The sequence below is a fragment of the Cariama cristata genome, unplaced genomic scaffold, assembly GCF_000690535.1.
Source record: "Cariama cristata isolate BGI_N322 unplaced genomic scaffold, ASM69053v1 scaffold26039, whole genome shotgun sequence".
Taxonomy (NCBI): Eukaryota; Metazoa; Chordata; class Aves; order Cariamiformes; family Cariamidae; genus Cariama; species Cariama cristata.
In genome coordinates, this window is record NW_009635620.1 from 14,117 (window position 1) to 25,734 (window position 11,618).

Genomic DNA, 11,618 nt, shown 5'->3' on the forward strand with positions numbered 1-11,618 from the left:
TGGCGGGTAAGGACCTTGTCCTTGATGTGGTTTTTTGAAAGAATTAAAATAGATAAAGGTGAGGAGTTTCACCCTAGTTTCCCCATAATTTGGTTCTCTTGGACCCTGCTTCCCAACTGGATGCCACCACCTGCTTCAGAGCTTTTCAGCGTTACCATACGAGAGATGTGGCTTGAAGTAGCAGGTTTTTTTCAGTAACTCTTATGTTAACACAGCGCAATCTGACATTTTTCCTCAGAATCTGGAAGGTTAAGGCAGTGAATGGAAATCCCCAAAGTGTGAACACAGTTAATTGCTTCTTTCTTTCCTGTTGCATCAAGAGCCATAAATCCTAACAATACTTCTAAATGCATAATGACTTTAAAAATGTTAATTCTAACGATTAAATTGGTTCTCTCAAACACCCCCATACAGTTTCTACCAGTAGGGCAAGACGGATGACCTTTGGTTCTGGTCTCCATCACTGTTTCACACTGTGGGAATGACTCGGTATGAGTGAAACTGTAGGTGATACTGGATTAAGCCCTCTGTCTCTGACAGCAGCGCTGGGCTGTGGTTGTGTGCCTGATAACTGCCTGTATCTGCGAAACGTAGACGCCACCTCGTCAGCTCCAGCTTTGGAGAAAATCTTAATTGCAAGAATAACTGTGAAGAGACAAGGAAACTTCCTTATGATTCCTCAGCAGGGCCATGTCACCAGTCCTAGGGTGAGGCAAATCTCCTAAATGCCACAAGAGAAATCTTATTTAAGCATAAAAATCTGCTTTTTTCTTCATTGCCTCTTGCCAGTGACCACTGCCAAAGCCCTTGGAGGAATGCAGGATTAAAAAAAAAAAAGAAAACAAAAGCCTATTTATGTAAACACGGACTGGACTGACACACAAAGTAAAGATTCAAGGTAACAGCCAGTAGCATCTCACAGGTAAAGACAACCACAGAAAACCTCACTAACCGGCACCGGGAACAACGCCCGGCATTGTCCCCCTGCACAGAGAGCGAGGGCTGCCAGCACCCACATCGAACCCAGAGTCAAGCAGGCAGGCACATGACGGTTTTCAGCACTAGCACCTACTTGCTGTGTGACACTTTGCAGGGCAGGTGACTTTATATAAAATGGGCATAAAAATGTGCAAGCCCTGAGGAAGGTTCTGCAAAATGGGCAGCTGAAAAGAATGAGGGAATCGCCAGTCATTCCCCTCTCCTCCTAGCTTTCCGCAAAAGCCCATCAGTTTTCCCTAAATAAACTATGCCATCTGCCAGTATTTCCTACGGTAGAATCACACATAAGATCAAAATTACTCACTAAAAACTCATCCCGGATGAAGAACTTGGCTCTTGTGACTTTGGGGTCTTCTCCTGCATCTGGTGTTGCTGTTCAATTAAAAATAGATGACATCAGAAACAGGAAAAGCAAACAACCATCTACTTTTCATAATAAAAGATTTAATAAGGAGGAAGTAGTTCTTCAATACAGAAATTAAAATGTTAAATATCCACAGGAGATTCCCGACAGGCAATTCTAAAACGGAAGGGCACTGTAAAACCTGACTATACATTTAACATATTTTAGGAACCTGAAAATTGCTGAAATCGTTGCAACAATGTCATTGGGCATATCACAAAGAGGCTTACTCACATCCACAAGTTTGTTCATATAGATGTAAACCAAGTGGGAGTTAGGGTTTAACTTTTAGCAGAAAATACGACTAGAAAAAGCAGCTGAGCTGTTCAGCTTCTGCAGCAGAACAGAATCTCCTGAATAAAGCTTCTGCAGGCAGGAATTTGGGTTTAAAAATGGTTAGTCCCAGACTACACTTGAAAAAAGTAATAGCATCAAAAGATCTTTTAATATATATATTTCCAGGCCCAAGGCAGCAGAATACTTAAGATATACTGCCCATCGAGAGGCCTCAGACTAAATTCTTGTTGAGCAGGAGGGTCACTGGTCAGTACTAACCGTTTGTAGGCAGATGAAGTCATCTCTATCGAGGCCATGCAACAACTATATTTACTGTAAGTGTAAAAACCAATACAGTGAAGAGATAGCCTATTCATTTCCCTTCAGTGTGATTTCTCCTCATCTAAGATACCAAATCAGACGCCTATAAACATAATAAATTAAAGGGCAGAATTTATCAGAATACGGAAACATATTTTTTACTCTTAACTATAGTACTAGGGGTAAACACAGAGCAGCAGCACAATCAGCAGCATCTTACCAGTTCAGTGCTGCTGTCCTTAACTAAATTCAGCTGAAATTAAAGAATAAATTAATAACTACAGCTTAAAAACAGAGCGCTGCTTCATGTGTGAATATTCTGGATCTCTCTGGATATCCACTGTGAAATCCCACTGAGAAACACCAAAAGCTACTTTATTCTGATAACTGGCTTACTATAAAAAAATGTTGAAAATTTACCCAAACTCTGTATATATGTAGGTGGTGTATGTTTGGGAGAGGGACATTTGGGTGATGGCAACAGAAGATTTCTTCTGAAAGCCCTCAGCATTATAAAACTGGTACCAGGTGAACTCAGATTTTAGGGCAGTTTATTTATCCTCTCCACCTGAAACTCAGCATCACACTCCTGAAATTCCAGCCCTGAATGAAAGCTGAAAATAGCTTATTACCACTTTCACTTCTGTAACCCAGGCTGTTGTTGATGGTTAGCGGAGAACGAAAGCCTTTTCTGACAAGTGGCTGCAAGCACTACAGTGGGGTATCACTCAGGTAAGGCAGAGGCTAGCACAAGTCAGAAAGGGCAAGTTTTTTTACCACTTTTGCTAGACACACATCTGAGATATGTGGGAAGCCCTCTGCCTGGTATAAAACAGGCATAATACCAAAGTTTACTCATGCAATATGTTATCGCGGTGCAGGAATCATTGTACTCCTTGAAATGATAAGAAACCAAACCCATGCTAATCACTCCATCGTCACAGCTCTCTCTTGTATTTATTGATGTGGTTTCCCTCCATTAAAGTTCCCTTGCTGGTCTGCTGGGCTTCCTGTCAGTATTTGCAAAAGCTGAAGTTTACAGTGTTGAAGGATGCAGAACGGCTGCAAAATAACTCTAACAAATCCCTACCAAAGTCCAGCGCCGCAGGAGGCCCAGGTAGAAGCATTTGGCAGGGGAGAGACGCGTCCGGCAGCTCTGCTTTCCTGGGACTGCGGGGTGCTCCCAACCCGGGGAAGGTAGCCAGAGCCCCTTCAGACCCTGCCCACGCTGCGGCACCGCCGAGCTACCTGCTGCCAGCACGCTCCTCACCTGACTATCGGTTCGCCTTGAGGAACAGTGCAGGCTTGTGAGTTTGTGTGTGCGTGCCAGACACAGACAGACAGCGACTACGGGCTAGGCTACGGCATCAGGTCCAAGCCCTGCGTGGTGAAAAACCTTACCATCCTCAGGTACAGTATAATGCGCATATTCAGGAAAGTAATCTTCAATTTTTGATTTCCCTGCCAAGACTTTTTCAGCCAGCATGTCCTGTTTATTCAAGAACAGAATGATAGAAATGGTCCGTAACCACCTGTCAAAAACAAACCAAATGTTTGTGTTATCTCTGACACCTTTATCAAGGAAAACATATCACTTCAATAGAAAATTTACCGGCTATCCCTGCCTGGACAGAGAGTTGAAGTAGTATGGAATATGCTTCAACAGAAAAAAAAGATGACCTAAATTACTGTTTCGACTGGGTTGCACCTGTGCCGGTGGGTATACTTGTAGGATCTGTAAATACATTTATAAAAACTACAGTAGACATCGCTGAAGGGAGCGGTTTTCAAATATTGTTTTCTAAATCATCCTTTTGATATCAAGTTGGAAAAATGATGACATTTCCTAAAAGCACCGCAGTCCAAAACCAGACATTACTGTCTACTTTGTTCCATTTTGCTGAAGGAAAATAAAAAGGCTGGAAAGCTGCCTTCCCTCAGGCTGCTCTGTCTTAACTACTGTTCACCCACACAGATAACCCATCTTTTAGGGTGGCCTGTATGACACCCGATGAATCAAAAGAAAATAATCTCTTTTCTTCCCCAATTAATACCTAGCCATCACTGTCATGATGTGCTTTTGGGACGTGTGTTTACCACTCTTCCTCACTCCGCCTTCCATCACTTCTCAGCACAGAGCATCCTCGTAGGTATGTACTGAAAACTTCATTACCTTATGCTGGGTATCGCTTTTACTTATTCTCTACCAGGAGCCTATTGAGATTGCTATTTGGTTACATATCTACAATTTACATGCACTGTGGCAGAATGGCAATTTACTGGCAGTTACAATTAGACTAGATCTGAAATATCATCCCACGAGGCAGAGAAACTGCGCACTCTCAAAGAGCAGTCTTACGAGAGCGGCTGCCCACAAGGGTACCGAGTGCAGTGCCAGCCGGTGAATCGAATGCATCGCCAACAGCTCGTGGCTCCTGCTGCTGCATTTGAGGAGGAGACTAAATGTAATGTGGAGGATGCTCTCAGTCTCGGCCAAGCAGCGCAGTGACGCCAGGAAGGGGTCTCCCCTGCTTCCTTCGTGGCAGCCGGCATGGGGAGCTTGCCCTTTCCAAGCTGTCCCCATGCCCTGCATTGTTTTGGCAGCAGCAGCGGAACGCCGTGGGCACCATCCCTGCGCCTGGGCCCCACCGGGGAGGGGTACGCACTGCAGGGGCAACCGGCGACCTGGCCCTACCTCGACATCTTCTGAATAGGCAATCTGAGCATCTTGTAAGGGGAGTCCTATTTTGTAAGGAGTTGAACTGTAGCTAAATTGGGGAGGGTGGGTGGGAAATGACGTATGTTTTACCTATTATTCCAGATACTTTTGAAAAGGTCCAGGGACTCCCGTAGTCTGTTCGTGTTATTGTCTTCCCTTATTACCATGTTGTAGCTGCTACAAGCCACAACGAAGATGATAGCCGTGACATCTAGGCAGAGCACACGTAAGAAAGAAAGAAAGGAGAGAGAAAAGAACATCTCCGTTATCCCAGCACATCCTCCGTGGGGTAACTTTGCCATTACTCCCCAAACTGCCAAGAATAGCCGAAGAAAATACCTGTAATAACTGGACTCCTCTATTAGTGACACACTATGTGTGAATAGGAATACTAAGCTGCTCACACCCCAGAGAATAAGTTCGAAGTAAAAATGTGGAATATTTTTACTTACCATTAAAGCATTGGATCCATTTTCTTCTCTCATCTCTCTGGCCACCTACATCAAACATGCTGTTAAAAAGCCATAGGATGTTATATCACTTATGTGCACTAGGGAAGTCACACGAAGCATGCAGCACGAGGGTTCAGTTTAAAAATCTGACAGCCTGAAGGACAGTGACAGCAACATACTGCCTGAAGGGGAGAGAGAGCTGCTGATGTCGCGCTGCACATCGGAGAGCTGCAGAGCTCCGCCTGCCCCGCTCTGCCAGGAGAAGGCTACTGAACCCGTAAAATGAGAAATACACTCTTTTCCAGGGCAAGTGTTGGCCTTTCCAGCCCACAGGAGGGCATGTGGCATGTAGGGCTGGACCTACTGTACCGTGAGCAAGGACAGGTTTCGGCCTGTTTTGAAGGGTGGTGGGGAAAATGCGTCTCTATAAGGAGGAAGACATGAGGGTGGCTCTGCCCTGTCAGCGCTGCCACCTTTCTGGGCAAGAACCAGTGAGTGGAGGCAGCCTGACAGTGGGTGTTTGATAGAGACACAGCGTAAAATCTAAAAAATCCAAACCAAGCAAAAAAAACCCAACAAACCTCAACTCCCACCCTAAACCTTCTATACCAAGCATACATGAGCACAGACATTTGAATTAAGTTGTTAAAAATTAGTATGATATTTATGAATTATTACTAATAGACTTACTGGAAATTTACTTTATCTACTTGAAATCTTGTTTCAAAAATCCCTGATGTCAACACTCTGCATCTTAATAGGTCCTGGAAATGAGAACACAGCAGGTGATTAGCAACGTTGTTTTCTAACCCCATTTTGATTTCAAAAGCATGGAATATTATTTTCCATGAAAAGTCTTAAATGTTCCATTTAATTACAGTTCAGACTTGTTGATAAACCTGCATTTGTCCATCCTGACACAGTGGATATACACAAACATCATCTCTGCATTTGGTTTGTGCACACTCAGAGAGCAGGAGACCCTTTACAGATTCTCCTTCCTGCCCACCGAAACCTGTTATCGATGGTCATACAAATTTGTACGTGACATGTATAATGAATTCTGAAGTTACATAAAACTAAGAAAAACGTTATTCATGTTGTAAAGTCAAGTATTCAAATGTTAGAAAACTCCAGATTTACAGTTACCCAGGCAACCTTAATTCTGTCCTCTTTTGTACTGAACGAGACAGGAATCCTATCGAAATAATAGCTTGTGACTGAGTAATTAAAGCTCTATTACAGAGCACAGGGGAACAGAATTTAGGTTGTATGTAAATCTGGCATTTCTTATTTTTCAAACTAGCAATACTTTACAACTTAAATAACATTCTTTTAATAACAAAAAACCCCAACGTTCCTAGATTCTCAAAGGAAGTAGGCAAAAGCAACTTATGACGCGTACCTCAGACAACTATCTCACAGTGCGCCATCGCCAGCAGCATTTTTAACCTTGACTACCCAGCACTGCTGCTTGGGCAAAACTACCTTGACTACCCACTCTGCTTGGGCACAGAGCAAAATCAGAAGCCAGAGAAAGCCACCGGCCACCTGATGGGGACGGACGCCCCCAAGAGCAGCCCCGCTCTCGGCACGGCCGCCGGCCTGGGGAGCCCTCCCTTCCTGGGGCAGGGAAGGGCCGCTCGCTCCGGCTCAGCTCTCCTTGCCAGGCGGCGGCTGTGGAAGTGGGGAGGGAAGGTGGCGGTCAGTGCTGCAGAGTCCAAGCACCGCTTGCCTTTTCCCCCTTCCCTACCATCTACTGCTTCAAGTACTCTGGTAGCTGGCAAACCTCGGCTGCTTTGACAGCCACCATGAACTTGGCTGAAGGCCACTTGTTTAACTATTTTAGTTATTTTACATGTTACTGCCATTCTCTGTCGCTTTCTGACATTTATTTGTTATTGGAGCCAGTCATTGTTTTGGGATGGTGCAAAAAAAATGGAAGCAAGCAAGGGTCAAACCAAAAGTAGGGATTTTTACCAGTTGTCCTACCAGCATGATAAAAACCCAAAAGCAAAAGAGAATCCCTCCTTTAGAGCAAAAGTTTTCCTCCTGCCAAATACCAAAGGCCTCTTCTGATCTTTGGAGACACAGAGCGTTTCTTCCCAAAGGAAGTATCAGGAAAAATTTCTAGGTGATGACTGACTGCTCCAGGTAGGGAAGGGCCTCCCAGGAACAAAGAGGCCAACACTAACATAAAGAATGAAAGCAAAAATGAGGCTCTGCTTCATTGACTTCTCTCTCCAGCTGAGCAGTATCGATGCTGAAATCAGACCATGAGGTCTAGACGGAGTAAATCCCAGTGCTACTGCTTTGGTCTGAAAATGTCTTGAGCGCTTTAATAATTGATCCTATATTGGTCAACTATACAAGTTTCACCTTATAACACAACACATACTACTTTTTACTGCCTTCTGTTTCAGGATACGGTCAGAGTAATTGGACAGGCTTGTGCTTATAGACCTGAACTAGGTCTGAAGGCACAGGCTCTGCTCCGCATGCTTCCTCGTGTGATCTCTGGTAAGTCACTTCATTTCTCTGAATTTCAGTCCCTGATTGCACAATGAAATTCGGCAATTGTATTTTTTCAAGGGCATCCACCCATTGTACGTCTTGTGTGGTTAGACTGAATTATCCAGTGCAGGGATTCTCTTCCGTCACCTGTATTTGCAGTTTATGACGTGGCTCACCATCTTGGCTGAGACCACTGGATGACAGTGGGATACCAGCACTGAAAAATAACCACCTCAGAGTAAGTTTGCCGAAGAGGCATCCTGCCTAAGGAAAGCACACAACCTGGGCTCAGGGAAGGCAGCTGAAGCCATGCACCGTGGTGAAGCCCTTTCTTACTTCAAGGATGCACCGCTTCAGCCTTAACTTTCCCAAATGCCTTTGCCATTAGAGCACTCTATCAAGATGTACCACGAGATCCGGAAAAAAAGTGTACTGTCCTGCAAATAAGGCTCAAATAGAAACTCTCCTGCCCACAGAGGATGGGCACAGGCTAGAAAGCCACGAGGTCTGCTGCTGCCGCTGGTGCTCTCCCCTGAATTTGGTCACCAAATCCACTGCAGGCTTCTGCCTCTGAAGGACCTGTTTGACGGACACGGGAAGCCTCCCTCCGGGTTTCCATCACCTCTGCCATTGAAATTAAACACTGCTGCTGTGTACTAAAAGCTGGAGAGGGAAACTGTAGGCTTTTACGTTTATGTTTTCTGCTCCCTTCGCTTTGTTTGCAGGACACAGAATGGAAAGCAAGAAGAAATAACAGACATATTACAGGAATCACCAACGTACATGTAATAACAGTAAAAGACAAGCTTGTGCCACCAAAAAGCCTCTTCTTCTTTAATAATCATTACTTACACCACTAGACTGTATTTTGATATTATGCGGTATGCCCTATATTTCAGCTGCTGTTGGGACTAAAATAAATTACATAAAGAATTCATACGTCTGGGAGCCTTGGCTCAGACCCTACCCCATTAGTTACACTAACCTGATCTGTGGGTGTGTAGTCATCCATGCTGACACTGTCAATTCTTTCTAAAAAGCTGGAAGAAAAACAAACATGCACTTAGATACGCAAAATACTGTCTGATGTAACACTTCTCACTACCTTTTCTGGTTCAGACTCCAGCTGCAAAGTAAAACACAAGTCCAATGGTGAAGGTATGAGCCCGATGATTTACTTACAGTGACTGAGGTTACATTTTCTGAGACAAACAACTTTTTAACCAGACTTTGCTTCAATACAGTGCTTCTACACTTACCGCTCTGGAGTAGCCACAAGCAGTCCAAATGCAGTTAAATGTTATAATTTTGTGAGGTCCACTAAAAAATACTAAGACTAACCATGTGTCATAACATTATGTGGTTGTTTAGACTTAAAAAAGATTTTGGGGTTTAAAAAAGAAAATGGGACGAAGAGTAGCCTTACTTAGCATAACTCTTAGCTAGCATACTGTTATGTTAATTACAGTCTCAGTAACGCTAGCAGAAATGCTCGTTAATATATACAAACAGCTCTGGACTGACATGCTGCCCCTGAAGACTGCAACTACAGCGTAAGATGCAGAAAGCAACAGTGACATGAAGCGGAGGTTAACCAGTCCGATGCTTTGTGTCGCCAAACTCAGTGAGACGCATAAAGTGAAACACAAACTTACAATCGTAGGGAAGGGCAAGAGAAAAGGAAAGCAGAAAAAAAGGGGAAATCACATTCTCCAATTATATAAAAAAAGTTTTCAAGCTTTAATTCTTTCCTAGAACATGTTAGAATAGCAGTATTAAGGACATAAAAACGTGATTTTATGCATATAGCTAAGATAGGCGGGTTCTCCTCTCTCACTTTCACCCATTTCTTAGATTTCGTGTGAGCTCAGCTGGCTCATTTTCCCCAGACTGCCTGTACGACTCAGCAGCTTTCCTGAATGTCTGCACTGTTATTTGGTATTTGGCAGTGAATATCCCACCGGCTGGACTCATCCTGCTAGAACATTATCAAGATTTCTTGTTCAACTGTCAAGTTTCTCCCAATTTTACTTGGGTGTGCATGTGGAATCTACTTAATTGCAGTGGGAAAGACAAAAAACCAGCGAACTCTTGACTTACAGTGTGACTCACTGTTAACACAGGGGTCACACACACTGACCAGTTGAAAAAAATACCTCCCTAAAAGCCTGTTTGTAATTCTCATAGCACTTTCCCACGGATACAAACTGAAAGGAAAAGAAAATACGCTATGTATATATTTACGTATATTCTTTCTCCTTTTTGAACGTCCATTGTTGTAACAATGCAGTATGTACAGTTAGAATACCCAGCTTTTCTTTCTGGATGATCAAGATGTGATGGTTAAGCATACTGTTTAAAAAAATCACTCTGTAGGGCAACACGATGGGTGTCGGATAACAAAACTATACCGAACAAAGTCTAAAAAAAAAAAATCATCTTTTTACAAAACCTCCTCCCCTGCCAAAAGCCACCATAAACTTATATAAAGATATAAAAGTATGCCTTTATAGTGAGCTACAGTCATCATGAGAAGGTAGCTGTATTCAGACTGAACCTTTTGCTCGGATGATTTTCACCACCTTGAGAATATTGATTAAGCAAAGTGTAACTTCAGTTACCCCCGCAGTTAATGCAGACACTGGAGCAGAGCGATGTATTTTTAACTGGCACACTTATCATTAACACAACTCTCATCTCACGCTTGCAGCACACGAGATGAAAAAAGAAGGGAAAAAAGTCCCAACCAAAAACGCCTCCAAGCTGAATCTCTTCCGAAACAGAGAGTAATCTTCCTTAATATGGCTGTTCAGGCAGCACTCCTGTATTTCCAAGTCCGTTTCAAAAGTTTTCTCTCCAGTTCCTTAATAGTTTGATCCGATGGGCCTGGAAACAGCCACTTTTCATCATGGTAAAAGGTGAGCAGAGGGGTAAATCCAGGCCTCTGAGCACAGGTGGGTGGCAGGCCGGCAGGTTAAACATCCCTGCGGAAAAGGGGCAGGAGCCCAACGGAGAAGCCAGCAAACGGCTGTGGGCAGCGCAATCGCTTTCACAGCTTGAGATCAATGAATGCCCCAGGAGGTGGGGGAGAAAACCCTCCTCAGCTACGGCTGACGCAAAAAGGGCTCTGGGTAGGAGCACGGACAGAAGCCAGTATTTCTGCACAGATACGACTCCATCATAAACCTCCTCACAAGACAGTGTGAATCGGTGTTTTTCTTGCAGAAGTGTTCCTTCAGGAGTTGACGTGTAAATCAGAAATCATACCGCTTGTCTCCCCAATACCGAGGTCATGTTGGCACAATTTATTTGAAATGATTAAACATGGCATTTAGTATCAGTTCACACCTCTCCCACCTGTAAAACAAGCACTTCAGGAAGGTTATTGGTTGCTAGCATTTGCATTTTTTCCAAACAGGCAAATTATGGTAAGAAACAGAGAAGTGAGTAACACAGAGTTACACTACAGATAATCCATGGCAGGGTTGGGAACGCGGTCAGTCTCCTAATTAGATGTCCTACGTATCGGCCCAAGTCGTCTTCCATTTAGAAATCGTCAGCCTCCTCCCAGAAAAAGGGTCCGTTTCAAATACCCTGAACTGCAGCACTGCAGTAAAGAGAGAGGGAGCTCTGACAAATAGCATGCGCTTAAAAAAATACCCCTTGACATAGCAGCCATAACACTTTCTGCTTGCAAGGCTGCTGGCCACACGCAATCTGTATTAAAACAAATGCACTGAGTTACAAGGTTTTACCTGCCACCTCGCTGTGTCAAGCTGCAATATCACTAGCATCCCATAATCAACATGCAACTACTATGAGGATCTGGCTAAATTTCATAGCTTTGCAGAAAATTAACCTTTTCCGTGTGTGACAGACCAGCTTCCCAAGATTTCTTTTGCAACTACATTCAATGTGCACTGAGATTTCTAGA

General features: G+C 43.7%; 1 protein-coding gene across 2 annotated transcripts in view; it reads right to left on the bottom strand.

Annotated features, from left to right (window-relative positions):
- GNAL (guanine nucleotide binding protein (G protein), alpha activating activity polypeptide, olfactory type) overlaps positions 1–8,724 on the bottom strand; it is a 14,529-nt gene extending 5,805 nt beyond the window's left edge. Inside the window, exons 1-7 of one of the 2 annotated variants that reach the window (XM_009707620.1) lie at positions 7,832–7,878; positions 6,586–6,588; positions 5,861–5,934; positions 5,171–5,229; positions 4,809–4,929; positions 3,401–3,531; positions 1,304–1,371 (exon numbers count right to left, since the gene is read on the bottom strand). In XM_009707620.1, coding sequence (XP_009705922.1) covers positions 1,304–1,371; positions 3,401–3,531; positions 4,809–4,929; positions 5,171–5,228 — 378 coding nt within the window. In that variant the 5' untranslated portion in view covers position 5,229; positions 5,861–5,934; positions 6,586–6,588; positions 7,832–7,878. Of the gene's footprint in view, positions 1–1,303; positions 1,372–3,400; positions 3,532–4,808; positions 4,930–5,170; positions 5,230–5,860; positions 5,935–6,585; positions 6,589–7,831; positions 7,879–8,669 lie in introns of those variants that run through there. The other variant, XM_009707619.1, reaches the window with a different exon arrangement.
- Positions 8,725–11,618: the final 2,894 nt, after the last annotated feature.